This window comes from Columba livia, chromosome 6 (genome assembly GCF_036013475.1).
Source record: "Columba livia isolate bColLiv1 breed racing homer chromosome 6, bColLiv1.pat.W.v2, whole genome shotgun sequence".
Taxonomy (NCBI): Eukaryota; Metazoa; Chordata; class Aves; order Columbiformes; family Columbidae; genus Columba; species Columba livia.
Genome location: NC_088607.1, coordinates 17,732,634 through 17,760,569, shown reverse-complemented (window position 1 = coordinate 17,760,569; position 27,936 = coordinate 17,732,634). Strand labels below are relative to the sequence as shown.

Here is a 27,936-nt window from a genome sequence, read left to right as displayed (position 1 = left end):
AGCCCTGGTATCCTCCAGCACTTAGTTCTGAAGGATTGCTTTTAAGAATAGCTCATTTACCTTGTGACTCTTTCTCCCACTAAAATGCGATACCCCCTTCTGCTTTCTGACTCTTCAGCAGCCTTGCAGCATTTATGATACTTCACTTAGCAGGGTAAAAAGTGCAATCACCTCTGGTGTTTTGCCAACACCACTATTTTAAAACAGTTAGTCATGATTTGATCTACCGATGTTTTCCTTATGAGATACCAATATATGGTGCTCATATTACTGCAATTTCCACACTTGCTTTTATCTTCTGGAAGCAAAATCTTGACACAAGGTTTTATTCTGTTGGACTTAGGCTCATCTTATGGCTTTTGGAAATATGCAGTAATAGGCAAGAAATTGCTGATTAGCATCAATTTCTTTCCTGGAATGTGCGTGTGTGTGTATGAGTATGTATGTGTGAGACCAGCAAAACACTGCTATTAATTACCAATTTTTAATGTTGGGAAAGCTCCCTTAAATTCAGCGAGTATTCTATCTGGTAAAAGTGACAAGGAAATGCAGGCAGGCTTTGAACAGGCAATATATTACATTTCAGTCAGATACATCTGAGTGAGTCCACCAAAGGTCTGGGTTCTCTGAAATGTCACGGAGGGCATGACAGGAAAAGAATAATGTTGTAGGGTATTTGTTGTAGGTTATTTATGACTTATGAGAAGAAATAAAAGTGGAAATAAATCATTCTAGTTTAGATCCCAGTTTTAATCTGTAGCTAGTAAGACTCAGAACCTCTTCTGTTTTCACTTGTAAACATGAGAGTTATTTATTAACTACGATTCCTCTAGCCAAGCAAAGCCACTTAGGCATATACTTGAACTGAAGAACAGGCCCAGACATATTATGTCTACTGCCTCATTTAAAATTAAGTGTTTGCCTTATCAGAAGGAGTAAATACGGGACGATGCTATTAGTCTGTTCTGACTTCACTTTCAAAGTACATCTGATTGTAACACTGTTGGGTGTATGTATCATGTGCTTCTCTTATGCTTAATTTTATACTCAAGAACAATTCTTTAAAAGTCAGGTAACTCAGAGGGAGAAAGCTAAGTAGGCTTGCAAGCTGGCACAGGTTTAATGGCCTATATATTCTTTATAACCTGGATTACAGCAAACTGAAAGGGATGATGTGCTTGGAAGTACCAGTGGTTCACAACTTCCATGGGAATGTGACTGAGAAGAAGATTTAGACAAGGTTTACGGATCTGCCAATTTTTGGATGAAAATGATGCACTTTATATTACACTGTTAAAAAGCACACATATATAAGAAAACACTGGCTTGCCTAGATGGTGCTGTATGAGGTATTTGGTTTATAATAAGAGAGTAAAGGTTGAATCAAGCATGCAGTTAAACTCATGGTTGCAGTTCTGAAAGAAATGCAATCAAAATTACTAATTGTGCAATTCTAACTGTAAGATTTTGACATTAAATTAGTGAATTAGTAAAAGGAATGCTATTTTTCTTTATTTTTTCTGTTCTTAAATCTACTCTGAGCAAAAAATAAATTGTGTTGCATAATATTGAATACTAGATGGCTCTGTTTTACAATAAGGACACACTATCATCATCAAAGTTAATTGCATTATGAAAATACAAATATTTGGATAGCTTACTGCATTGCAAAAGTTACGTTGTGAAAAGGAAGTCACAGAATAAATAGAACAAAGTTCATCTTCTCTTCTAACTTCATGGAAATCATCTGCATGCTTATTTACTATGATTCTTTTTAATATATTTTATGTACACAAGTACTCTCCTGTTTCTTAAATGAGAAATGCCTCAGGGTGCCAAATAATTATTCTTAATGAGTATGTGCAATTTTCCCCAAAGGGTGGGGAGCGGTTCTGCAAGCAGATTAAACTAGTCACATTCTGTGGTTAATAGACTTGCCTTTGCAGTTATTTTCTGCAAATTTCTCATTGTCTTCATGAATAGTGTTCCATGCGTAATAGCAGCATGATACACAAATCTACGTCCCAAAAATGTGCATGCAAACCGCAGTGGATCCTCAGATGTGGTTCTATCTTTTGCATATGTTTCCTCTTATGAAACTGCTGAAGCATCCCCAGAAACCAACGTAACAGGCAAGACAAGACATTACTCTTAGACCGTATGCTCTGTGGAGAAGAAACTGTGCCTTCCTGTGTGTTAGAAAAGCAATTTGCTCATTGGCAGCAACAGCTACTAAATAAGTAAACGAATATGATAAATAATGTACTGGACCCATTTGTGAATATTAAGTTATTCATGTGCATAAATATTTTGAAGACAGGGTTCCAGTTACCAGCCTTATCCAATTATCTGCCTTTTTTAACAGTACTATAATTATACCTTTAATATGGATTTTTATGGGATGTGCACAGCCTGTTTATACACCTTTTTCCCTCTCCTCTCTCCTTCCTCTTCCTCAGACCTAGAGCCATTCTATAAATAACTTTATCTACAAGAGTAGTCACAGTAGGCTTGGTTTCAGCCAGCTGTGAGTCTTGTCTGTTCTGACCAAAAAGGGAAGAGTGAAGTGGTTTATGGTACATTTACTATGTGGTGAAGGATGTGGTGAATTGCAATTCAACTATTATATTTATGCATTAACCATTTAAAATGGAACCTCTGCTTTCTCTCCTGTGTCAAAATATATGAAAGAAAAAGTTAAATGACCCTGTGTCAAAACCCTCTTGGAGGTTATTGTGTTAAGGCCAAAAGGTCAGAATCCACTCCCCTGCCCATGACACACACCCCAAGATATATGCTTCAGAATGCAAATGTTCAGAGCTGGGTGTAAACCCATGTCAGGCACACCCCAGATGTTTTAGCCTCCTTTTCTTACAGTATTTTTGTATTTTTTATGTTTTCTTACAGTGCATATTGTATTTTCAATACAATTTTCATTTATTGCTTGCTGAAATACAATTATTGCTAAAAGATAAACTTGATATAAGATACAGAGACAAAAGCCTGTCTAAAAACTGTCTTGCTAGCTCAGAGCATGAGGATTCTGCTCTTGTGTTTGCAGTGAAATGTTCCAGGTATTTGTTGCCAGTGTGCGTTTCACCTGTGAGCACAACGTGATAAATGCCTCTGCTGGTGTGCGCACAGGGAGCGTTGCTCCCAGCAGCCACGTGAGCCCTTGACTCATGTCCCCTCTCAGATAATGCACCGGGGGGCTGCAGCACGTCAGGGGGCAAGGGGCTGGCTGTGTTTCCAGGACAGCTGAAGGGCTGAGCAGCCACACCAGGAACGTTAAGCAGATACTGGTGTCAGTGCATGACAGATTCCAACCATGGGATGCTCTGGCTTGCGAAGAGGACAGCACAGGGTGCAGTGCAGGAGTGCAAAGCCAATCCTGCTGCAGTCTAAAGGCTGATATGCCCTACAGCCAAGTGGAAGAAGTGGATCGGTAAGTTATACTATGCGCATCTTGTTGCAACTGTTTTATTGAGAATTGCTCTAAGTGTGAATTTTCAAATTCTATTTGGTCAAATTCTGCTGGATACAGGCAGTGGCTAAAGTGGACACCCTACAGACAGTGACGGCCAGTCCCATGAATGGCTGTAATATTCTCTTTGACTCACACCGGACTGTGGTACCTGGGAAGAGACGCGTCCACCTCTCAGCCTCCCACCACCATAGCGCCTCAGTACTGACCACGGCTCCCACCTTCCTCTTCTCCACCTCCCAAACTGGGACTCACCTCATCAGTGCAAAGCTTCCCAACCCATCCCACTTATTTCCCGCTCCTACATGCTCAGCTGGAAATCCCCAGTGCTCTGAGCAGAGAAAGCTGGGGAGTGACTGCCAAACGTGTACTGCTTGGAAGCTGTTTGAGTCCCAGCCTTCTACACATACCACAGTTTGGAAGTCTTTGGTGGAAACACGACGATTAACATTCTAATTGAATGACTAATAATACTGCCTAAACAAATGTGAACAGCTATATATAAAAATGTGGTTCCGTTACTATATTAAATATACCAAGTAATATATTCAACCACTTTACTTACAGGTGAATTAAAGATTTCAGTCCTCTGAAAGTATGTCTTGAAATTGACTTAATGCTGTTGTTCTCTATGAACCTGTAATGGGTTGTAAAGTCATTCTGGTCAAAGCAATGCCTGGAATTTGTGAGCCCACCCACTTCATTCAATAATGCCAGGAAATATACATTTGTCCACTCACAAATATTCTAGATGAGGAAGGCCCATGAAAGCATCATCACTAATAACATCAAAAGTGTTAGATGTAAACAACCTGCGAAAAGAGATGAAAAACAAAAGACTGTTAGGTTATTAGCATCTTTAGAAAACAGTTTAGCAAGTCATAGTAGGGCAAATTTGCACTGTTTGGTTTCACGGTTTTGTCTGTGCAAGCACTACAGGAACATGAGGCTGATATTTTACATTGCACCATAGTCTGGTGCAAAGGGAAGGACCCAATAACTCTTTGCCTTGCCTACTGGGGCCATCTGATAAAATTCCATTGACTTCTGTGGGATGCAAACGTGGGTTTATCATGCCAGTAAAACAATGAGATTGTACAAGTGCCACTGGTGACATATTTGGATGACAATAAATGTTCAAGTACTATAGAGGCCTGTCTAAATTGTCTTGAAGAACACTTAGTTTTGGTGACAACATAGGGAAAATATCCAGCTCTCTAGCCAGGCATCAGGATGAATCTGCACCACTGACAGGCAGGAAAATCCCTTAACTTATGAGTTAAACATGTGGGCACATTTGACCTGAAGGTACTTAGAAGTTAATTGAGAAAAAAATGGAAAATCTCTTAATTTAGTCAGTGTTCAAATCAGAACTATTTTTAAGACCACATTATACCTGCTGGAGATAGCTCTTAGTGTGTGCATCTATTTTTCATCCATCTAGCAGTAAAAATACCAGCAACACATTTAATTTTATGTAATTTTGTAAGCATTAAAAATGGACTAACATCGATTTTTCCACCTTTATTTATGCTTATCAGCCATGGTTGCATTTATCCATTTTAATTCAGCTCTGGACTGCCACACCCTTAATATGGTGAGGCATTGTCAAGTATGATGAACTTTACCCCAGTGAAATACCAGATGCACATCTATGTTTTATTTCAGTTTGACCTGATGGATAAATAGATTTACATTATGACATCTTTAGGCATTCAGGAATTCAAGATTTCCAAGTATGAATTAATACACTTAATGAGTTAATCTACTATTTTGAAGCTTGCATTAAGAATAAATTGCAGTTGATTTATTTTCTCACTTGGCTATTGCAGACTGTGCTTCTTCCACTTTAAATATGTTGCTATGTATGTATGAAAAATGTAAGCAGGAAATTCTTCCTTTTTGTTAGAAACAATGATACTTCCCTTTCCTAGAGATAATAAGTATTTTTGTAAAATCTCTGAACCAGAGGACCAATTTAGTAAGTCTGCTGCCTGCAGCTAATTTCACTTTTCTGATGTGATTTCACCGGATAATTTTTCCTTTTCTGTACTCAACTCTCCTTGCAATGTAAAGAACAGGGTGGTATCTCTTTAAATAGTATAGCTATTTTAGAGGTTGCTAGACTTATATTATAGCATAGGTCTTGCCCTTGGTGAGCTCATTTGCCTTCCATCTCATACCTCCCCTCAATGGCTGTATCAAGCGTATTTCATGCACAAAGTGGCTTTTCTCCCACTCTGTGCCCTCAAACACCTGATTTTCTTGATCTGTGACCCACGAACTAGGTACTTCTGGGGACAGCGACTGACGATAGGCACGGTATTGCTTAGCAGGACTGGTACTCTGTGAGCAGGTACAGATCCTGGTGCCATGATTACCTCCCTTCTTTCTACGGGCTTTCAAGTCATCAGTTCAAAAGGGCACCCTCAGCATGTTGTTGACACACAGTTACGGGTGCTGGAGATGAGAGCAGGGAGATTTTCTCAACATTTAGGGAACATTACTGCTGGCACTTCACCATAGCTCCGTAGGTCCTTCATATTTTTGTTGTCACGTGAAGAGAACAGAGTATACAATCCGTACTATTCAAGAAGAAAAGCTCTCCTGTCCTGGAACTTAGAAGTCCTATCACTAGACCATGATTTTTCCAGAGACCATTGCCGCTACTACAGTAAAAACAGTAGTAAATAATAATAGTGGCAGATATTATTCCACACACAGAAATGTGTTATTGGCATATTGGAGATACCAAGTAACATTTGGACTTTAAAAATGTAATGCTGCAGACTATTACATAAAAATACATATAGGCTGCTAAATCTAGCTATTTGCTAATTTAAACCTACCAATACAGATATAATCATGCAAAACTAAAACTTACTGTAATTTTTAGTTAACCTGAGTTTTCCATATTCTTATTTCCCTTACTATTATCTGCCAAAGGTGGAAATTTTTATTTCCCATGTGCAAACTGGAGTAATTGGCCCCACAAATACAATCCTGCTCTTATGGTCCGTGTTTAAGGAGTCATTTGCCTTAGATCAGCAGCCTGACTTTCCAAAGACGGCAAACAGCTCAGCTACCATGTTAGAAATATATATGGAAAACAGATCACTCGTCAGAGCCCGTAATGGAACAAAACCTGCTTTTCTGGGGTCAGACCTTTTGCTGCAGCATTTATTAACAGCAGCTTAGAACATGCATTTCAGCATATGGCAGACCATGCACATCATTACCATCACCAAAACGCCATAAGCCATTGCCAGACCCCACTGTACAAGGCGCTATCATAACTAAAAATAAGATGACTGTGTCTGTCCTACTCCACCCTACCCCGTTCTGCCTCCCTGGCAGTGGTATTGGTAAGTGTAGGTGGTGTATCGTAGCCAAGAGAGATGATGTCCTACTCACTCTCTTCAGATACGAGCTCCAGCAATGCTGCTATTTCTTTTTTCTTTCCTTTCAAAGGCCCATTGCAGGAATTATGTTAAATGTGTCCCTTTTGTGATCTGTGACCACCTGGGAAAAGCTGCTCAGGAATAAAGCACCATGGAAAAGCATTTAGGTTTCCATAGTAACTGCATTTACCTATTTACCCTGTATCCAAAATTGTACAGAACGTCTGCACCTCCTTATCAGCTCCACTTGAGGTAGCAGAGTACAGCCAGGGTCAGGGCTTCAGAGATCCCTGCCCCAGCAGTTTTCCCTGGGGCTCCAGCACATCAACACTGCACCTCTGGCCCCTTGGAGAGTGCTCGGGAAGTCAGTCTGGGACACACGTTCAGTTTTCATTGCTATCACATCGGGGAGTCCGTCTTGCCGGATTTCTGAGGCAAATCTGGGTGTGTGTCAGGCTGGCGGCACATCCACTATAAACAGTTCAGGTTACACCCCCTCTGCCTCTGTATAGCTCACAATTATATAATCGTATGCCCACATTTCTAGGAAAGCCTGTGAGCCTGTAAAAATCCTACATAGAGATGAATCTAATATTTAAACATCCAAAAGCATTCTCTTTCTGTGTATACCTCATCACAGTATTTGATTTTGGAATAACTGCTTATTTTTTTTTTTAATTTAAAGGAAATCTTAATTACTTTTTTTTTTCCCAAAGAACACGAGACAACAAACAGGGTCAAATCCAGGCACTATGAAGGCAAACTCCCACTGAAATAACTGAACTTCCACAGAAGTCAATGGCAGTTTTACATGGAAAGGGGCTTCAGGACCTGTCCCACCACAATGAAGGGGCCGATCTGAGGGGTTCTGAGCTCACAGTGAGGGAGTGTTGCAAATGGACAGCTTTATACTGGGATCAGGCCCAGGACTGCAGAAAAGAAACAAGAATAGTTGTTGCAATGCCAAAACCCCTACTGTAATGTTAATTAAAGTATCGTAAAGATAGCATAGATTCTGTCACCAAAAGCTTCAACACGTAATCATTCAAAGTAGCACTGACAACAGAAAGCCTTGCAAAATACTAAGTAGATACACTTTGGAAAAATTATACATGTACTATCTTTCAAATTGCTAAAAAGTCTTGTATTTTGTCATCTAATGAGTCTCCTCTTGCTGTTTCTTATAAAATTAATACTTAGACCCTTTCTGTAATATTTGTGCATACATATACATTTAATAACAAAAATTGTATCATATAAATATTTCTCACAGAAGCTGCAGAGATGGTGTGAGCAAAAAACTCCCTTCTGGGATTTTAGTAAAAGCAGATCTCACAAAGGATCTGGAAAGAAGAAAAAACAACCTTATATTAATGTAATCTCATATATCCGTGATTATAATACTGATCTGGTCATCAATGAGAAAATTATGTATATAAGTAAAAAAAAAAAAAAAAGAATGTTACAGGTTTCATGTAATACAGAAGAAGGTATAAAATGGTATGTGTGCATATACACAGACAGACAGACAGATGAAAGAGATGTAAAAATCAGGATTGCAGCACAATTTTAACACATTAGCTGATGATTCTGAATGCTGGAGGTACTCCCTGCAGCAAGCATCCTTCCGTATGCACTGAAAACACCACACATCCTAGTTCATTTTAAATCATAAATTAAATAACCAAATGCTTACAGCCCTTACAGTGAGATAACATCAGGCGGAACGCTGCGAGGAATAGATCTGGCATTTTCACATAAAGCATTATCTTTGGTACAAGTACACCAGGCAGGACATTTTGGCTTCACTGGTTTCTTCCCTTCAGTCAGCAAAAGCACAGATAAAAGGCATAAGAAATAAGCAATTCTTCTAAAGGGTCTGCTGGCATTTCCCATTCTTTTGATCCGCTCTCGTTCCAGCCAGTTGAAAGAATATCCCAAAACATGAACAGGGGTTCTTTATTCAGCCATTGGTTGTCTTTCTATAAGTCCAGGTCAGTATTTGTCTCTGCTTTCCCAACCCTTTTCTTTCTCTTTCACTCTGTTTCTGTAGACAGAAACCTGCAGCTGATCTGTATGTTTCCACTCACTCAGGCAACGTACTGCTCAGAGAAGAGACCTGCGAGGTGCTGTAAGATGGGGAAAATCCAACCGGCTGAAAGGAAAGAAAAAAAAAAAGGGGAGAAAAAAAAATACTTGCATCACCACAAAAACACTGAGCACAACACAGCGTTAGATCGCAAAGTGATGTAACTGAGAAATACACTGCTTTCTGTTTTCACAGGGAGGCCCTTTCCCTGTTACCAAAAATAGTACAGCATTATGTTTTGCTGGTGGGTGGGTGAGTGGGTGTGGGGTGGAGTGTATGTGTGTGGGGGGAGAAATCAGTCTTCTCTTACTGGATCCCTACAACCTCGTGAACCTTTGAGAATTATGCTTCACATACTGCAAGCAGCAGAACTAACGGCAGCTATCCACAGGAAAATGAAATCAAGTGAAACCATCAAAAGCATTGCTGCAAAAGCTGTTAGATTAATTTTTATCCTTAGCCCTTATTGCACATATTTGCACCACTGAAAAACAAGCTGCCACACATGGAAAATATTACAATGTATGAGAGAATGCCCACAACTCTCAGTCCTAAACAAAATATTTTCTCATGCAAAATAGACCCCAACTGCTGCTTTTTTTTTTTTTCTTTTTTCTTTTTCAGAAAAAGAACCGTTCTTACTTGTTACATGTTTTCTGAGCTGGTTAAATAAAGTGGGTTGAGCAATGTTCAAAAATGGACATTACTTCCAAGTTCAAGTTAAAAAATCTGTTTGCTTGGAGACGGTTTTGATCATTTTAGATGGAAAAAAAGGAAATTGCTATTTAAACACCAGCTATGTTAAACCTGTAGTTAAGAATGGACCTTTTTGAAAAGTGACAGGATAGGAACAGATCTTGATGGTAATAAAGAATCTTCACAATACTGTCTGGAGGCTGCAACTGAGATTGGTGCTGGGTGCAGTGTGAATGCTCGGTAAGAAACAGTCCTCAGCCTGAAGACTTTACAGTAAACTACACTAAATATTTTATAGGGAACTTAAGCAGCACCTAAGTGTTATTATATAAAGAATGGTAAGACAAAATTGATGAATGCCAAATAGCTGGAAAGCCATATGGGATTGTTTTATTTTTTTCCAATATAGGATCGCTATTAGAAGAGTTTTGCAAACTTTAATAGGTCTTGACACTCTCCATCAGAGTGGCGGCACTGTTTACGTTACACAGATCACAAAACCTACTGGGGTTGACCCAAAGTAGAGAAGTTTAATACAGTCATGTTCACTGTTGGCTACTTCACATAGGTTCTGTCTCCTCACCAGTAGACACCTGATCTCCTGATGAGATCTTTCTTGACTTCTGGTTTCTTCCTCCTTTGATTCCACATGGCCACTTGGCTCTGACTCCTGCTCTACAGGCCGTGAAATCTCAACACCAACGCTGGCCCATGCATGTTGTCCTCAGGAACAACGCCAGCAAGGCCCCAGCGCATACCCAGGTATGGGTGCCTGGCAGGAATTCCATATGCTTTGGGTAAAAGATGGCAAAGGGGAACAACAGCCTGCAAAACTGCAAGAAACTCGGTGTACGGATACTGCGCATCACGCCAACGTTGATGAATCCTTGCCTGGGCAGTCGCTGAGGTCTGATCCCCTGGGTGAGAGGAGACCCACAGAGCTGACACCAGGTGGTGGGACTGCATCCTCCAGGGGACTGGGGATGGCCACACATGTCCAGAAAGCTTTCAGAGGCAGAGGCCCACCGCTGAGGGCCCTGCTGGGAGAGGACCCCGGTGCCCGCGGTGGGCACGCTCCCCGCCAGCCACCCCTGCCTGCAGCGCCAGGGCAGCTGGCGCTGCCTCAGCTCCCCCACTCGCTGCGTTGTCTTTTTTAAAAGCTCTTTATTAATTTAAGTGCAGGCCCATGGTTTTGCTCTTAGGAAAATCTTCCCTGTCAGCAGTCTCTCCCGAAGCAGGATTGACTTCAACTAGGAGTGACACAGAGCTGCGTTATTTCTGAGCCCTTCCACTTTCTGTAAGAAAATGGTACAGAATTACAGTAAGCAAATCACTGAAATCATTATAAAGCAAATGTCGATGCCTTCCCTTGGGCATAAAGGATACTTCTTGCTCTGCAAATGATCTAATTGCACAACTGAGAAGGGAGCTGGATTTGTGGGACTTGCGTAAGTAGGGTACACCACCATCTCCCCTCCAAGATGTGCAAAGGCACAGACTTTGGTGAGGTGAGCACAGAAAATTCTCTAGCTTTTCGCTGAAAGAGAAGAAGCCTGGTTTTATTTGTTTGTTTGTTTATTCCTGGCAAAGACACCCATTGCCATGGCAATATTTTGCCATTGATGGTGAAACCCCGTGTTTCATTTCCTTCAGCTCATTCACTGAAATCCACCATCAATTACTTAAGCATTTCTTTTTAGTTAATGCTCTAGCCACACTGTGAACCTCCTGAAAACTTCTCCGTGTTGTGGTTTTTCAGTAATAAAAGCACATTCTGCAGCAGGGCAGTAACCTGACTTCAGTTTGCTCGGTGCAGGGAAGCGCCTGTAAGTTTGTTTTCTATTCCAAACTGCATGCCAAAACAACCACTTTTTCCAAAATTGCAAATATTATGAATATTTATAACCGCCCCGTCAGAAGAGAAGCATAAAACACATTTTCCAGAGTCCTTTTGTGCCAAGCTCAGTATTTCATTTCTTGCCATGCAGTGGTTTAAGGACAAATTGGCCCGTGGATTTTCAGTGGCATGTCTGCTCTCCATCCATGGCAACATTTGGCCGCCCTTCCCCTCTGCCATGGCTGTTTGTGCCCTGGCTACTGGAGCAGGCAGTGACCCGCTGTGCCCACATCCGAGCGCCTGCCCCTCGCTCCTTGCTGCCTTGTTGTCGCTGGGGTTTCAGGTGCTGATTAGGCACAATGCGACTGGAAATGTACTTGTTCTTTCTTTCAGCAAGGTTTCAGCAAGGGGGATGTCATCTGACAACGCTTCAGCTGGAACATCTTGGCCCTGCCGCGCAAGGGAGGTGCTCGCTGGCAGACACGTTCCCGCTGGCTCGCTTTCGGGGTCCCGAGCGACACCCCCCGCACCCCGGGCCGCGGCTGCGCGCGCCCGCGCTCGCGCCGGTCTCCCGGCAACCCGCTCCCGCCCGCCGCCGCGCGCTGCCCTGCCCCGCCCCGGCGCGCGCCTGCCGGGCTCGCGCGCTGCCCCTGCCCGCCCGCCGGGTGCGGCCGGAGCGGGGCTGGGGTCACCCGGGAGGGGACACCGGGGAGGGGACACCCGGGAGGGGACACCCGGGAGGGGACGGGCGGGCCGGGGCTGGGACACCCGGGAGGGGACGGGAGGGCCGGGGGTGCCCGCGCTCCCCCCGGCGCTTCCCCGCCCTTCGCCGCTGCCTCCTCATGGTGGCTGTCCGCTCTGTGATAATGGAGAACCATCCACCGCTGCCCTAAGCACAGCAGTGATCCGCATTGCCTGCACTTCACTGACACCCTGCGATATTTCACTCTCTCACCTTTGACCGGAGCTAAGTAAACCTTAGTCAATTATTATTTCCCACATAGTTACTCTACGTGGTAAGAATCAAAGAGCTTATTTCTTCCAATGTATCCAAATTCTTTGGCAACAACAATTTTTGATAATAACCAACCATCCAATGATCCAACAAGCTTGGTGCAGGTGTATGACGGTCAAAATTAAACATACTTTTGCTAGTTGTCATTAGAGGCATTCACCACCTACTCACGTTCTTTGGTCAGACTCAGCCCAACTTTTGTGCCTTGGTTTCTAGAGCAAACATATGCATTTATTATTATGCTTATTTACTAAACATACATTGTTAGCCAGTATTATCGAATATCTAGTTAAAAAGTGAATACTGCCATGAGTTAACCTGTTTCCTAAAATACATGAAGAAAGCAAACACAAGTGGTCAGAACGTAAAGCTAAAAATTATTTATAAAAATATTGAATATTTTCTGAGGTATTAACTCTGCTCCACTGACTGTATTTGCATATTTGCATTAGCCCAGTATGTTTTCATTAACAACGTGTGACAAAATTTAAGTAAGCTTCCTGTGGTTTCATGCTGACTACATTTCCTTTTGTAGACACATATACTGTTACAGTTATCCTTTATTTCATCCTGTTCTAAGAAAATCCTGTTGCCTTTTCTATGCTCAGGATGAGCTGCCTGCACATGTGGCCAAATCCAAAATCCACGGCTGAAGATGGCGAGACTTCAGTGAACTTTACTGTGCTTGGTGTTAAGCCCATAATATTTCACCACACAGATGCACAATAGTCCAAATCACACCCCAAAATTCATGAGTCTCCTAAAGAACAAAACATTGCCATTGCTAAGTTATCGCTGTGTTTGGAGCAGAAGGGTTTTGAGATCAAAGACTCCTACAAATGTCTCATGAGTCTGAGTTTTCGCTCTCCCCGTGCTGCCCTTTTAACAAATTCTGCAGCAAATGGCAAATTTTAAGCAGCTGAGACCGAGGCTGTACTTTCAATAAACAAAATGAAGTCTTGTGAATTCTAAACACTTCTGAAAAGACTGTGCTTCCTGGTGGATCTGGCACCAAGAGCCATTGCCAGAAGAGGCCTTCTGCAGGTTAGGCATAATAAAACTTGAGATGCCTTTACAACAGCTCATAGCACAGACTAGTCTGGGAATGAGCATGGGGCTGCCCAGAATATTTGTTTTTTGGAAAGTTCTTCTGACTTTGCCCTGTCCTGTATATACAGGTCTGTATTACAGATATCCTTCTTTATTATACCACAGGAGTTTCATTAAAAGCAGAACAACCAGGCCAGTGCCTGTGTGAAAACTATGAGGAATTGGCTACTTCATTGCTGCCAACTTCAGAGGAAAGAAAACCTCGGAGGGTGGTCTCCTTTCACTTGCATAAAGTAGCCAGTTCACAGTTCACCATGGAGCTGGAAGTGATCACCTCTGAAGAGAGTTAGGTCTTTGCTCTCATAGCCAAAAGCACATAGTGGTGCAGAACACCTGTGCCATTGAGCATGTCCAGGTGAGTGCGCAGGACTGCTCGCTGGCTTCGGTATTGACCAGTAACAGAAAGTATGTCAGGAGAGATGTACTGTTATCTGAACTGTCATTCTTTAAGAAAAATAGATGCACAATGTATTTCATCCAAAGAGAAGCTAGACAAAATTAATCTGTGTTCAGGTTTTATTTTGTTACAACCAAGGGCTTCAGAAATCTATGATCCTTGACGGTTTGTTTTCATTTGCACATTTTTAAATAGTACAGAATATTAGGAATTACCTCAGGAGACACTTTAAAGCTATAGGATTTCTACCCCTTGTGATTTTTGAAAGGCTTTCTCAGGCTGGGAGGAACCTAGGGAGGACACCTCATCCAACCTCTTGGGATACCAAGAGGGATGAAGGCTCAGAAGCAAGATACGAAGTATCCAAAATGTACTATGTTTTGCCATCGCATGACTTCTAAACCAGTATCACAAAATTTTAATGACCTGATCCATCATTTTTGAACAGCTGATATTGACAATACTGTTAATGTTGTGTTTACACGTTCAGCAGGATGATGGTTCATGCCAGTCTGACTGTCTTCCAAGGCAGGCAGGCGAGTGCCACAGCTCAGTAGCTTCACCTTATGTAAGTAAAGAACATAACGAACTATCAAACAGAAAAAATCCATTAACCTTCTTTCAGATCAGACACGGACATAACCTCAGCTACTGGACTGGCCCTTCGCTATGAGAAAGGCCCCAGTAATCCTACTGATCTTGTTACGTATTAATCCCCAGTTTCCTTCAGGATTGTCTATTCCTGCTCCTCTGAATGGGACTGGATGCTTGTATAAATCCCAGAGCTGGGATTCCTCAGCTCTACCCTAACTCCTTCCTTCTGGTTTCCCATGGAGTGGAACCAGTTGCTTTCTCAGATTTTTACAAGGCTCATAAGCTCCATTACAAAACATTATGCTTTGCAGCACACAGTCCAGTAGCATGAAGTTAACTGCTCTCCTGAATACCAGACGCTTTTCTCCAGCTCCAAACAAATAATTCCCGCTTTGTTTCTATTGTATGCATTTTGCTTTGAAAATGCTGAGAATGGATATTTAGAGATGGGGGGGAAATGAAAGGAGCAAATATACAAGCTCAAGAGCAAAAGAGAGCCCAATTCAAAGACATGTGAAGCTGTCTTCATGGTTCACAGCAGGAACTGAGACTGCACCTAACACAAAGTATTAAGAGATGAAACAATAATGAAGAACACCAGCTCTTCACTTGTTGCAGAAATCTGCACTGTCTCACTCTTTAAAGAAAACTTTCAAGAAAACTTGCCAGTAATTAATTTAGATTCTGGGAAGATCAGTACCTCACGTGTGCAAGGCTAGAAATGGGGGCTATTTTCAGCCAGACAACATGCCCATCCAAGTGGACCTGACATGAGACTCATCACCCAGTGTGCATCCTACTGTAAGATTAAAGCACCCTCTATAGGAACTTCTCAAAGAGCAAAAGTTGCATTCAAATACACAAGCTACTTTTTTACCTTCTTCTCCCCTACAAGGCCTGATCAGACATTAAGAGCATGATGCAACTCAGAAAATCTATGGTTAATTTATAATAGGAAATCGTCTCATGACTTCTGAAGAAAATGATATGGTGATGTTCTGTGCAACATGTTCCTTAATAGGGTGGTTTCTCTCTTCCCCACTCTTCCACGGGCTCTTGCTCCTGACCCTTCCACAGCTTGCTACCAGTGTTTCCATCTCTAATGCTATTCTCTAAACTGGATCAAATAAATGATCTGGTAAAAAAAAAACAAAAACCAAATCAAATACTGAACAAGCCTAAATCTGTCCAAAACAAAACAAGAATTGCTAGAGCCAGAACAAGCAGCTGAGGACATGAGCAGGCAGGGAGCATTGGTTTCACTCTGGAGAACACGTATAGCGAGCCACGTGTTTGAGGGGCAGATTGATGTCACAAATGCCCACAAACATTTAAGTGAATCATAGGATAGAACTGGTCACAAACTATCTCTGTCTGGACCAAACAGGACAAAACAGGAACCTTGCAAAATGCCCTACAATTTAGCTAACATTGTTTAAAATTTATTATGTAACTGAAGGACAGATGCTCAAACTGCTATTTTATAATTATGATCTCCGCTCTACCAGCCCCTTGCACTGTTTATTGATTTAGTGGTTGTTCATGGGAGGTATTCTTCGTTCCTACAGTGAAAGTACCAAGGGATAGAAAATCCTGTCCAGAAAGAACCCTGTATCCGAAACAAAATGTCCCAGATTTTCAAGCATGAGCAAGTGCTTTTACAGACCCAAAACAACATACCACTGTCACTGTAGCTAAATGCCATTTAATTGGCAGCTAGAAAAGTCTATAGTACATTTATTCATGGAAAAATGTTTGAGCTCTTCCAGTTTGCCAAGATGCTAATTAAAAACAGACGGCATGTTATAAAATCCTTTCCTTGACCTGTGCGATCTTACGTTGCCCTTCTGTACTTTGTTCATGGCATTGGCTCACTGCAATTATTCTAATATTTATAAACTTGTATTGAATTTTCCTTGTCATTTTACAGACAGAAAAAAAGTAACTAAATGGTATTTATTTAAATGTACATAGGAAATTTATTTGTTACATGGCAGAGATAATAAGAGGGCTTTTGAGGAGAGAATTAAAACAGAAGTTTTCTACGTCCTGAATAATTCACAATGAAAGAAATCTTAGTGCCACTGAAGTCACTGAAATAGTTCAAGTAAAAGGCTCGCTGGAGTGCCACTGACATAATGAATTGCACAATGGGAAGGATGTGCCTCATCAAATGCATACTATTGCTTCACCATTGCTAATCAAAATGCTTTACAAGGCTGGGATTTGGATCGGTACTGAAGCATTTTAAGGGGTTGTTGCTGATAGCTCCACAAATGGATTTTACCGACTTTTTATTGTTCTTAACAATTCATGTAATTTGGAAAAACACCTTGTTTTGGTAAGAGTTCACGCCTTGAGCAAATACTTGAGCAAACAAATACTAGATCTGCCTGGCACCCACGGCAGGCTGTGGTGAGCACACCACCACGGCACCGGTCCAGCAGATTCTCTGTCGCGTCAGATACGGCTCCAAGCTGAACTCCCCCATCTCTTTTCCTTACGAACCACATCCCCCTGCAGAGGGGATTTGGAAGGCTGAAGAAGTGCATCACATCTGCTTGCTCATATGTCAACATGCCATTTACTCTGTACAGCTTTAAGAAAGGATTTGCTCTTTTGGCTGCTGGCTCTCTCCTTGTAGTGGGAAAGCAAAACCAACATAACATCATTATCTAAGAACTGGCTGTAGTTTTAAACACAATTTTCATGGCAACAGAGAGATACATGTTTTAGTTACGACTGCTCAGAAGCTAAAGGATTTTCTCTACCTTGAGTATGATAACGTTTACATTTTGACTTTACAATGCTTCCTACATATCACTTTTTTAAGACAATGCTCCATATTCCATACAGCCAACTTTCTTTTAGACACCGGTCACTTTTTAGGCATCTTCAAGTTTCCACTGTTGCTGCCCTTGTGAAGGTGAAGAGTCATTAAAACTGGAGGGCCTAATTCCCAGCCTCGGCATAATAAATCACTAAGAATAAGCTCCTTCATGAAGCAGTGTAGTTCCCCAGCTAAATAAATGGCACACACTACTGATTAAACAAAGGCATATCTGGCTTTTTTTCCTAAGCATTTTTTGAAGCAAACATTAATATATAAGAGAAAAACAGGACAAAAAAAAATCAGGAGTGAGCACTCAGAAAGCAGTAGAGACATCACAGGAACCGAGATCTTGGACCCCAGGCATTGGGAGACCTGAGAAAAATGTCCCTAGAGAACTTCTTGGAGCAAATATTGGCTGAAAAGAGCTTGGAGCTGCAAATAATCTGCTGTTCAATTTGCTCTTCACTCTGTGAAATGAATGCTATACATTCTTTGCAAATAAAGACTGAATAAAAGATACCGGATTCCATTAACAATTTATTTTCCTCAACAGAACAATCTGAAATAATGAATTTTTAGATAACTGCTCAGGTCAGAAGTAGTAATAACACTTTACTCAATGTTTCTGACACGTCTGCCTCCCCTCAGGGAGGCAGATCTCCCTTCACATCCACATTATATGTATTAAGATCTCTTTCTCTCTCAAGAGCTATATATAGCTTCTATTCACAGGCAAGCACCACAACCACTTATTCATTCTTTTCATGCTTTACCTGCTGTTTTCAAGGCTGCCCTGATGCTAAAAATAGCTTCGCATATTAGAGGAGGGTTGCTATAGATTCCGAATGGGTGCTGTTAGGAAGACAGCTACATCCCTCTTTGCCGAGGACACGGAGAATGCGCGTGGATGTGGCTGACGGGCAGATGTGTCATTGTCTGTGACCTGGGCTGCGCTGCCCTTTCAGAAGGACTCTCAGGCTCCAAGGTGGGGGTATTTGTGGTGTTCTAAGTCTGCACTGAATGGCAAGTCAATACAAAACACGGCTGTCACCACAAGTTTAAGGCTTTGTTTTTCATGCTGCAGTGTTAGATCACAGTGCAACAGTACTTTCATATATTAATAGCACATTAGCTTCTTTTTAACTGGGCAGACAATTTAATATTTTGTTGTATGGGCATATTTTCCTGCAGGCATTGACATCTCCAAGCAAGAAGACATCAAAATGCTTTGCTAGTTGTTCTTGCTACAGAGTTGAAAGGATGACAATTCATCATCTATTTGATTACCTTCAAGACAGCAATGAAACAACATCAAAAAATTGTACTACATACTGTTGTTTTAAACTTCTGGCAGTGTGTCCTCTGACAATGCTGACAAAGCTAATGTTAATTTTGCAAGTTACCTTCCAGTCTACAATTTAATGGATACAGCAACTAAGAAACTGTTTATATTTAACTTTCCAAATCACACACTGCATAAAACAGTGAAGTGTGCTACAGATAAGTGTCATTTGATTGTTAAGGTTATGAAATGTACATTTTCAAAATTTATCCAACAAATATTTTGGAATTATATGACAGGTTTTATTTTGTCAAGCTTGAACATCTGGAAATTTTGATGACTGTCTCTAGAACATAGTTATCTCAATACTCTGCAACTAAGGGCACCTTAAAGTATTTTCCGACCCTTAGAAATCACTTTTCTACATTAAGAGAGTATCACTGGTTGCATCCTTTCAGGACAATGAAGATTGGATTAAGGGAGATAAGCAAGTGTCACTTTTCTTTCATAATATAGGAAAATCCAAAGTGGTAACAATCTGACTTCGAATTTAAAGGCAAGATACATGAGTTAAAGAGCAAGTTGCAAGGAAGAATGGATGTCCAAGTACTGGTCATTAAAGTAACTCCCATGTAGAAACACGGGAGTTTTATTCCACAGCATACATTAGCTCCCAAACATGTCATAAACCAGGTTCATTTCTGTATGCCGAATACCCTAAACTTACTGAGCTATGTTAACTTTCTAAAACATTAGGTGATTTTAGAAAATTACAATTAAAAGTTGAAGCTCAACAGAAAAATGTATGAGAAAGATTATGCTTCAGGACTCCCATAATAGGAACTGAATTTAATGTTTCATCTCCAAATACCAGTTTCCTAGTTCTCAAAACTTATGGATGGACTACGGCCATACATCAATGAGGTAGTCAGAATAATACCTTCCTTTTGTTAACAGACTCAGATTACAAAAAACTGCCAAATACTGACTCTGTCAAGGCTGAGGTTCAAATAAAAGTTAGTTGTACAGGGAAGGAGTGTCATAGATTGACTAAGACAACATTATTAAAATATACTAAAAGATCCTGACATAACCTCAAATAATACAACCCATCTTTTAAGAACTGTGTGTTTGAGGACAGTGTAATGCAAACTTGAGAGAAAATTCCATGATACGCTAAAAGAAATGGTTTTTCACTAAAATCTCGTTACACATCCTGACCCTTATCTTCCATGTGCTTATATTTTATTTCCATTCAAGGCAAGTCACCTAGGTGTGTAACCGTTAACATTTTAATGTATGGCTTGCATATTGAATGAGGTTTTAGCAAGTAGCAGGATCTTCCCCAAGGTACAAGCTTTTTATTTGCTATAAATACTCTCCACAGCAATTTTTTGAGTCTGCCATTTTTACTTCTAGAATTGTGGATATTGGATGGCTCAGTGTTGCTGGCTGTTAAGTAACATAACTTGATATTTGAAACTAAGTTAAACTAATTGTTCCCATTTAGGATAGTTATCCTTCCTTTTCCACTTAGGTGCCATGGAATGAATAGTATCCTGGCAATACCTTCAATTGAAAGGTAGATAGTATTTCAGCAGTTTAAATTCTGAATTATATTGGTGATTAAATAACACAAAATTGTATTTAATTTGAAATATAAACCCCATTATTTCCAAAATCTGGCAATTGGTAGTATCGTTTTACTAATGAAAAGTCAGTCCTAGCAGAATGGCTAATGGTATTATTAATTGAGGTCTTACAGTAGTACAGTCTTACAGTACATGTTCATTAAAATAAAGAAATAGGAATTTTTACTGATTCATGCTACTTCACTGCACAGAGCAGCCTCTCTATATCCCTGTACCCTTCAGTATCCATTGAATGATTAGCTACGGAGCACCTCAACCTAGATACAGGTTGAGCTTTGATTTGAGATCATCAGTCTCCACAAGCAGTCACAGTACTACTTCACTATGTAAGTAAAACCACAGAAATCATAAGGTGAATGAGGGTAGATTTTGACATCGTTATACCTTATCATGCTCTTATGCCTTATTTTTTAAAAACTCTGTGATTCTATACACTTGAATACACCACTGTATATTGCAAATAATCTCTGCTATGAAATATTTTCTCAGCTTTAGGACAACCAGTGGAAAACACTGCGATGAGTGCGTCGGACCAGCTGCACAGCGCAGTTTGCAGGACTGGCTTTCTTGATTCCTGGATTAAGTACTGAACTTTGGGCTAAGATGCAGCAGAGCTCTAAAAGCAGGTGCTTTCTGGACCACATATGTAGGAATGAGGCCTTATTTCTCTACTACAATATACCATGCACTCAGACTCTGAGGCACCTTTCTTTTCTAGGATTTGTAGAATGCTAGGTACAAAAACACTGCTGAACTTGTTACTTGTCACTCACCTTTTTATACAGAAGATTGCACACATAAAACTGTCATTTATTTGTAACTTCCTTCAATTCTCATGATAAGTGAATATTATGAATATCTATATACAATAGACATTATGCACAAAAATGAGTATCAGGAAGCAAGAGAATGCAAATCTTTTCCACTTTGGTTTAAAAGTGCAATGGACTGTAATTTCACTCACATATTCTTTTTATTTTCACTAAAAAAAAAAAAAAAAATCCAGTGGGAAACAAATTTCCCTTCTTGGATTTATGCATTTGAATGCCATCAGTTGCTTTCCACCATAGCAGATCTAGACATAAAAGCAGGATTAAACATTCTTTACTCTCTTAGGAAATTTTCATACTTTGGGGAATTTAAGAATAATGCACTTCTAAAATCTCCTTAAATGAAAACTGGAACACATCGGAGGAGTTAGTTTCTGTATTCCACTTATTTCAATGCAGGTTGATAAAACTAAGTAGTATTTTGTGCATATTGATAATTACTTTTTAATTAAATTCTTGATAGGCTGAAGTGACTATTCTTGTTTATGCCTGCCTGCATGGAAGTGTAGTCTTGTAGTGAGCTTTGTTCTCAGCAGAGCTGCCAGGCTGTAACCTCTGGAGACCACAATCACCTGCCACAAAACAAACATGGCACTAGAAGTGACAATTAAAAAGAGATAATATGGGAGGTTGCTTCCAATATTTATTTTTTTTTATGAAGGTCTGCTTTATTATTTCCATAACTGAGTGAGTTAGTCTTTATAGGGTCATACTGGAATTATTTACAATACACATCTTAACAATGGCTTGTAGCCTTGTTCATTTTAATAGTATTTTTTGAAATTGACAGGAATTTTAGCATCAAGGTTGTTATTACAAGTGTTCCTTTAATTGCAAGAGAATGAATGAAACAATCTTGTTTTCAAGATATTATGTTAAGATTCTTAAATAACTCTGTAGTTATAGTTAAGAAAATTAAAAGAGATGTTAGAAATTAAAAGTTATAGTTCTTCATATATCTTTGATTTATTAGCGTGTTAAGAGTGTAAGTGATGCTGGCATCAAATAAAGTTTTGCACATGACTTAAACTACTTCAGTCCGTGATCATGAAGATTAAGGCTGCTCCTCTGTGAACGGTAACAAAAAAATTATTTTGTGAATTGTGCTTAAAGCTGAGAAGCCTTTTCTGTGTCACAGGAGGTGGAGTTAATGGGATAAATCAGGTTAGGATGTATTTTCTAAGATTGTGGCCTAAACTGGGATTCTATTTACCAAATTGATCAGCTAAGAATGAGGGTGCAATTTCCTCATATTTTGCTTCTTGGGAGATTTTCACATCAAATGGAAGTTTCAACTCCATTTTTAATAAAAGCCTTTGATTTTTGTTTATCCTATCAGCAGAGCAAACGTAAACTGGAATTTGAGACATGCACTTTCCTCTTCTTGAGATTTGCATTAGGGTTTATAAAACTAACTCCCAAACTCTGGTCTAAAAGCAAATGCTCTGTTGATGGCCAAGAGAACCACCATCTTCAGATAAAGTCTGACAGTGCATTAGGCAAGAAGTAGTTGTGGAGCAGTTGTGGAGCAGTTGTGCAGAGATATGTTCCCTGTAGCAGTATAGGAGCCTGGAATAAGAAAGGTCTGTGTGTCAAATTCTATTTCATAAGGCCTTCTAAAATTCCATCACCTGTCAGATCTGCCTTTAGTTATATAGAATCAGAGCCAGATTAAAAAAGAAAGTTTCTGTATTGTTTGTCACATGGGAAGCCTTAGTGTTCCAGAAATCCTGTCCCCACACGATATATCTGAAATTGATCCCCAATGGTGTTAAATAGGAATAATTAAGAGGAAAATTTCCACCCATAATTGAAATATAGGAAATTCTATACTCTTATAATAGGATTGGATATCATATTATTATCTCAATTTCATATTATTAACAAATACAATGCAATACAATGGTTGCAGTTACTTATACAAAGGCCTGGAATTTTGGAACAAGGGAGGAAACTGATGAACAATCAGATGCTGTTTTTTCAAAGGCACTTTTCTAACAATGATTCTACACTGAAATGGTAACTGCAACTCCAAAATTGCATAAAACAGCACAGCTGCTCTCAAAATCATGGACATAGCACAGGCTTGCCTATCATAGTTTTTGTAACTGACCCTATGCTGGAAAATATTTGGAATCCAGAAGTGCTTTTATTGAATAAATTTATCAGCCAAACAAATAAAACTGCATTTGCCTTTTAGCACAGCAACATCGACATCTAGTGGCTACTTTACATTTGATACCCTTTATGTGACCAAAAAATGTGGAACTAACCTTTACTGAATTTGACAAAATAAACATGCATTTCAACAGCCTGTACGTAACCACTAGATGATTACAGCACAACGGCAGTCTTCAATGACTAGTCCGGAGAGACCAGTCCCCATGATGGCAACTGGTGAACATGAGCCATTGCCCCCAGCACAGCCCCACTGGTTTTCCCACTCTGTCAGAAGTCTTAGGCTTGGGAATCGTCCGTCTGACTGAAGCACCTACCTTACTTGGGGCTTGCTGGGAGGCACAGTGCATCCCTAAAGTTGTACACAGATACATCTGAAACAAGAACTACACTTACTGAATGTGATGTTACTGGCATATGTGAATGTCCATTTAGAGTTCTACTTGCTTTTCTACAGATTACTAGGGGACTTCGGATAGAGGGAGATGAAAATCAGGAACGTGACAGATACCACGAGATGGTGTGTACTATGAAGACAGGAAAATAAATGATTTGGCGACTTAACTTCATAGACATGTAGAAGATAGGAAAGTGCCAACGTCAAATAATGTCAGAAAGCCTAATTTCCTCACTTTTCAACAAAACAACTGACTTAACGGAGAAAGATTAGACAGGATAAATTTCAATTTCACTAGAATTCTTGATGGTTCACACTACTTCTCATAATCAAACTCAAATGTAGCCATACATGTCCTCTGCAAACAGCTCTTCTAATGGATATGGTTGGCAGTGACCACCTTACCCTTGCTCTCCATAAAAGTGGCAGCTGCCTATTCTGGCCTGCTGAAAAAGCCACCTGATTTGCTTCATTAAGAACTGGACCAATTTTTAAGTTGTCTAACCAAACTAATTTTGACCAAACAAATCAGAGGCTCTTGAGTTTAAGCAACTTTACCTGAAGATCTTAGAAGGCAATAATCTCCTGCAAGAAAGCTGAGGTATTTCTTCCCAGCTAAATACTCATAAGGACTGAACAGCTACACTTAGTGCTTCTAAGAAATATAGACAGAAAACTGAGACTGAAGAAGAGCAATAAAATATAGGGGAGTTCTCAAAAATGCAACCTATATGGAAGGGTTGAAGCACTTTCATTTCTTTAGCTTCAAAAAGGGAAGACTGTGGGTGTTCATGTCTCCCAGTACTTTTTTATTCAACTGATGATCAATTCTTGCTTTCTTTACCAACTAGTATAGGACATTAAGAAATTATGTCAAGTAGCAACAAATGAGATTTATCTTAGATATTAGGGAAAAAACACTGTATACTTAACAGGTTAATAGATTCAGCTATTTATGCTGTGAAATCACCTATACTGGAAGCTTTTAGGAATACCTCAGTAAGTATGTCAGGTGTGATTCTTTGAATTCTGCATCTCCATGATTTAATACCTTCTCTCAGTACATACACACTGATAAAAGTACCCCCCGTAAAAATATGGTGGGATTAAATAAGTAAATGAACATGGGTTACTTCAGTAAACATCATGCTACCCCCAAATGATAAGAAGGTCAGAGGTCTGTCCTGAACACACATCCCAGTTGTTAAAATGCACCTTTTCCTCTCCAGTAGAAACAACATGAGTCAATATGTATTAATAAAACTCTCGATATCATCAACAGTTTTACTACCCATTTAATGAATCTGGATGATTGAGAAGTGGCAAATTCAATCAAATAATTTTGGCTAGGTTTCTTTTTTTTGCATACTGAGGCTGTCTCCATGGTCTATTATACATAATATGATCTGAGATTACATAGCTGACTGGAGGAAAGACAGAAAGTAAACACACAGAAGCTGATGAACTCTTGGGAGTATTGAAGAATCATGGACGTTACCTTGTATTATTAAGAATATCTCTGGGAAGAATTTTTGGAGGAAAAAATTTGTGTTTCTTCTTTCCAAAAATTTCTACGGAATTGTTACACTGAGTCATCAGAAAACTGGTTAAAGTTGAGTAAAGAATATGTTGATGATTTGAAAACTCAGAAAACATTTACTTCTTCAAAGTTTTAAAGCCATGTCTGACCTAAGGCCTCAGGATACATGAGGTCTCATATGTAACCCATTTCTAGATTTAGAGCAAGAGTAAAGTAGGAACTACAGTGATGTTGTCTCTTCTGTGGGCCATGAAGTTCAGGGCTGCTGTAATGTGAGTACAGTTTCACATTAATGCTAAGTTGATCTAACAGAGAGCTGCTGCTGAAAGGGCCACCCTTGAGTCTCACCTCCCCCTTCCCTCATGTCCCTCCGTCCTTAACCTTTTTTTTGCAACACCCCTGTTACTCATCAGACACCACAGCAGGATAGTCAGAGGAGCTAGACTGGCAGAAAATTAAATACTGCAGTTCAGCAGAAGTGGTCAGATAAACACTAGTGCCAGTTGAAGAAGAGAAATGCTCTCTCCAGCAGCAGCTACCCCACTGATTGATGTACCGTAATGGAAAACTGTGCTTTTAAGGTTTGGTTGCACAATCATTGAAATCCAGTTCAAATCATAGCACATCCCACCCTGCAAAGAGTTACACCCATCTCTTCTATTTTTTCCCCCATATCTTTTCAGTTCTGTGGGATTCAGATGAGAGAAGTGTCCTTTTTGGTGTCAAAGCACATAGATGCTAGATTTAAACTATGGAGATACTCCCATAGGATCAAACTATAACACATATACCAAGAGCTAAGGACAGTTCCATTTCTAACTCCCAATTTATTTAGGGAGCCATTTCTGATCCTCTTCCCCAGCTGCAGCTTACTGCAGCCCACATATAAAAAGCAGTCGGGTGATATTTAAAAGAAACACAGTCAGACATCAGAAAAGCATAACATAGTAAAATGAAATTAACTGCCTGCTATTCTTAGAAAAGCTGTTTATAAAATAACTTCAGCATCTACAACAGTTGCTATAGCTGGACTCACTGCAGAACCTTCCTGTCCCAGAAAGTTTATTTCCTCTATATGCAGACTTTTGTGGCCACATCACAATGCCAAGAGAGTCAAGAATTGTCAGTCTTCCCTCTACCTTTCCCACTTTTCTTCAAAGTGCATAATCAATGATACGTTGGCCCAGTTTCCAGAATCATGTCAGAATTCATTCACACTAAAGCAGTCTGCCATTTCCATAAGAGAGGAACAACAAAAAGATGCCTGCTATTACAGCTTTGTGGGTATACATTATTTATTTTGAGATATTTAAATAATTAATTAGGATAATTCCATTTTTGCAACAGAGTCTCTGCCCTTTAGAGGAAGTGGGCCACATTCAGTAGGACTTCAGCAGAATACTGCACACGCTCAAATAAGCATATTGCCACTCAGTTCCTTTCCACAGAACGCTTCAGCATCGCCTTTACATCCCTTCAGGGCGATAATAACATGAGAGACACAAATACTAGGTCAGGAGAAAAAATACTTTTGCTTTTAAACTGAGATTCAGTAGCCAGGGTAAGGAGGTACACTCTCAACTATGGTGTGTGATTGCCTTACTGCATAATAGCAACTACCTACAACTTGTATTTTACAACTTCTATATTACAGTGACAGTAGTAGTATTTCAATTTTGAAAATTTCCCTGTATTAACTGTCTCTGTGGTTTAAGATTCCAGGAATCAATAATATGACTGGAAACTCTGATATGGTCCAGAATAAAGTATCTGTGATGGATTAAAGCATTTCAGAGCTCTGCAGTCAAAATGCTGGTTCAGGTATTGTACACCCTAATGTTTGATATCAACTCCTTGACTGCTACTTGCTGTATCTGATGACTTAATGCTGAAGAGGGGTATTTCCCAGCTTGCTCATGAGAAAACAGGTTTTGTTTATAAAGCTCCTTTCCCTGATGCAACCCACAGGCTCTCAAACTCTAAACCCAGCTGCCGTTGATCCTCACAAACCGGTCACATACTGCCTTTCCTTCTTCTAACTGCGAGATGCGGTTGAAAAGAAGAGAAACGGCCAAAACATGTGGAAATCAAGGTTACATTTACCTTGCCGAGGCTGCCAGGGCGCTAATGCGGCTGTGAACAAGGTCTGTGCCGCGGCGAGGGCACCGCACACGCCTCCTGCCCGGAGCCCAGCCCCGGGGACGCCTGGCGGCTCCTACCCGCCGAGCACCCCCGCCCGGGGCCCTTCCTCCCTCCGGGCCCCCTCAAGAGCGGCCCCGCCTCCCCGACCCCTCCCGAGGGACCTTTTCTGCCGGGCCCCGCAGTTCCGTACCTCCTCAGCCCCCCTCCGCTCCTGCCCGAAAGCGCCGGCGGTGGCGCGGGGCGAAGCGGGGCGGGGAGGCGAAGGGGCTCGCTAAGGCTTCTCTGGGAGCCGCTGCGGCCGAGTCCTACCTTCCCAGAGGCGGAGACCGCCGCAGCCGGGGCCGCACACCGGGTTCCCGGGCAGAGGGACTCCCCTCGCCCCTAAACATGATGAGCCGCTTTCCCCTCCCCTCCGCTGCTGCTCGCCCTCCCCCGCCCGCCGGCGCCCCGCGGGCTGCC

At 40.7% G+C, this 27,936-nt stretch overlaps 1 protein-coding gene across 6 annotated transcripts in view; it reads right to left on the bottom strand.

Annotated features, from left to right (window-relative positions):
- The window catches only part of LGI1 (leucine rich glioma inactivated 1), a 31,378-nt gene extending 3,459 nt beyond the window's left edge, over positions 1 to 27,919 (bottom strand). The window contains exons 1-5 of one of the 6 annotated variants that reach the window (XM_065067291.1): positions 27,668 to 27,918; positions 8,591 to 9,040; positions 8,157 to 8,228; positions 4,225 to 4,296; positions 4,050 to 4,121 (exon numbers count right to left, since the gene is read on the bottom strand). In XM_065067291.1, the coding sequence (XP_064923363.1) occupies positions 4,050 to 4,121; positions 4,225 to 4,296; positions 8,157 to 8,228; positions 8,591 to 8,781 (407 nt within the window). In that variant the 5' untranslated portion in view covers positions 8,782 to 9,040; positions 27,668 to 27,918. Of the gene's footprint in view, positions 1 to 4,049; positions 4,122 to 4,224; positions 4,297 to 8,156; positions 8,229 to 8,581; positions 9,041 to 27,438; positions 27,624 to 27,667 lie in introns of those variants that run through there. The other 5 variants (XM_005506959.4, XM_065067293.1, XM_065067292.1 and 2 more) reach the window with 5 other exon arrangements.
- Positions 27,920 to 27,936: the final 17 nt, after the last annotated feature.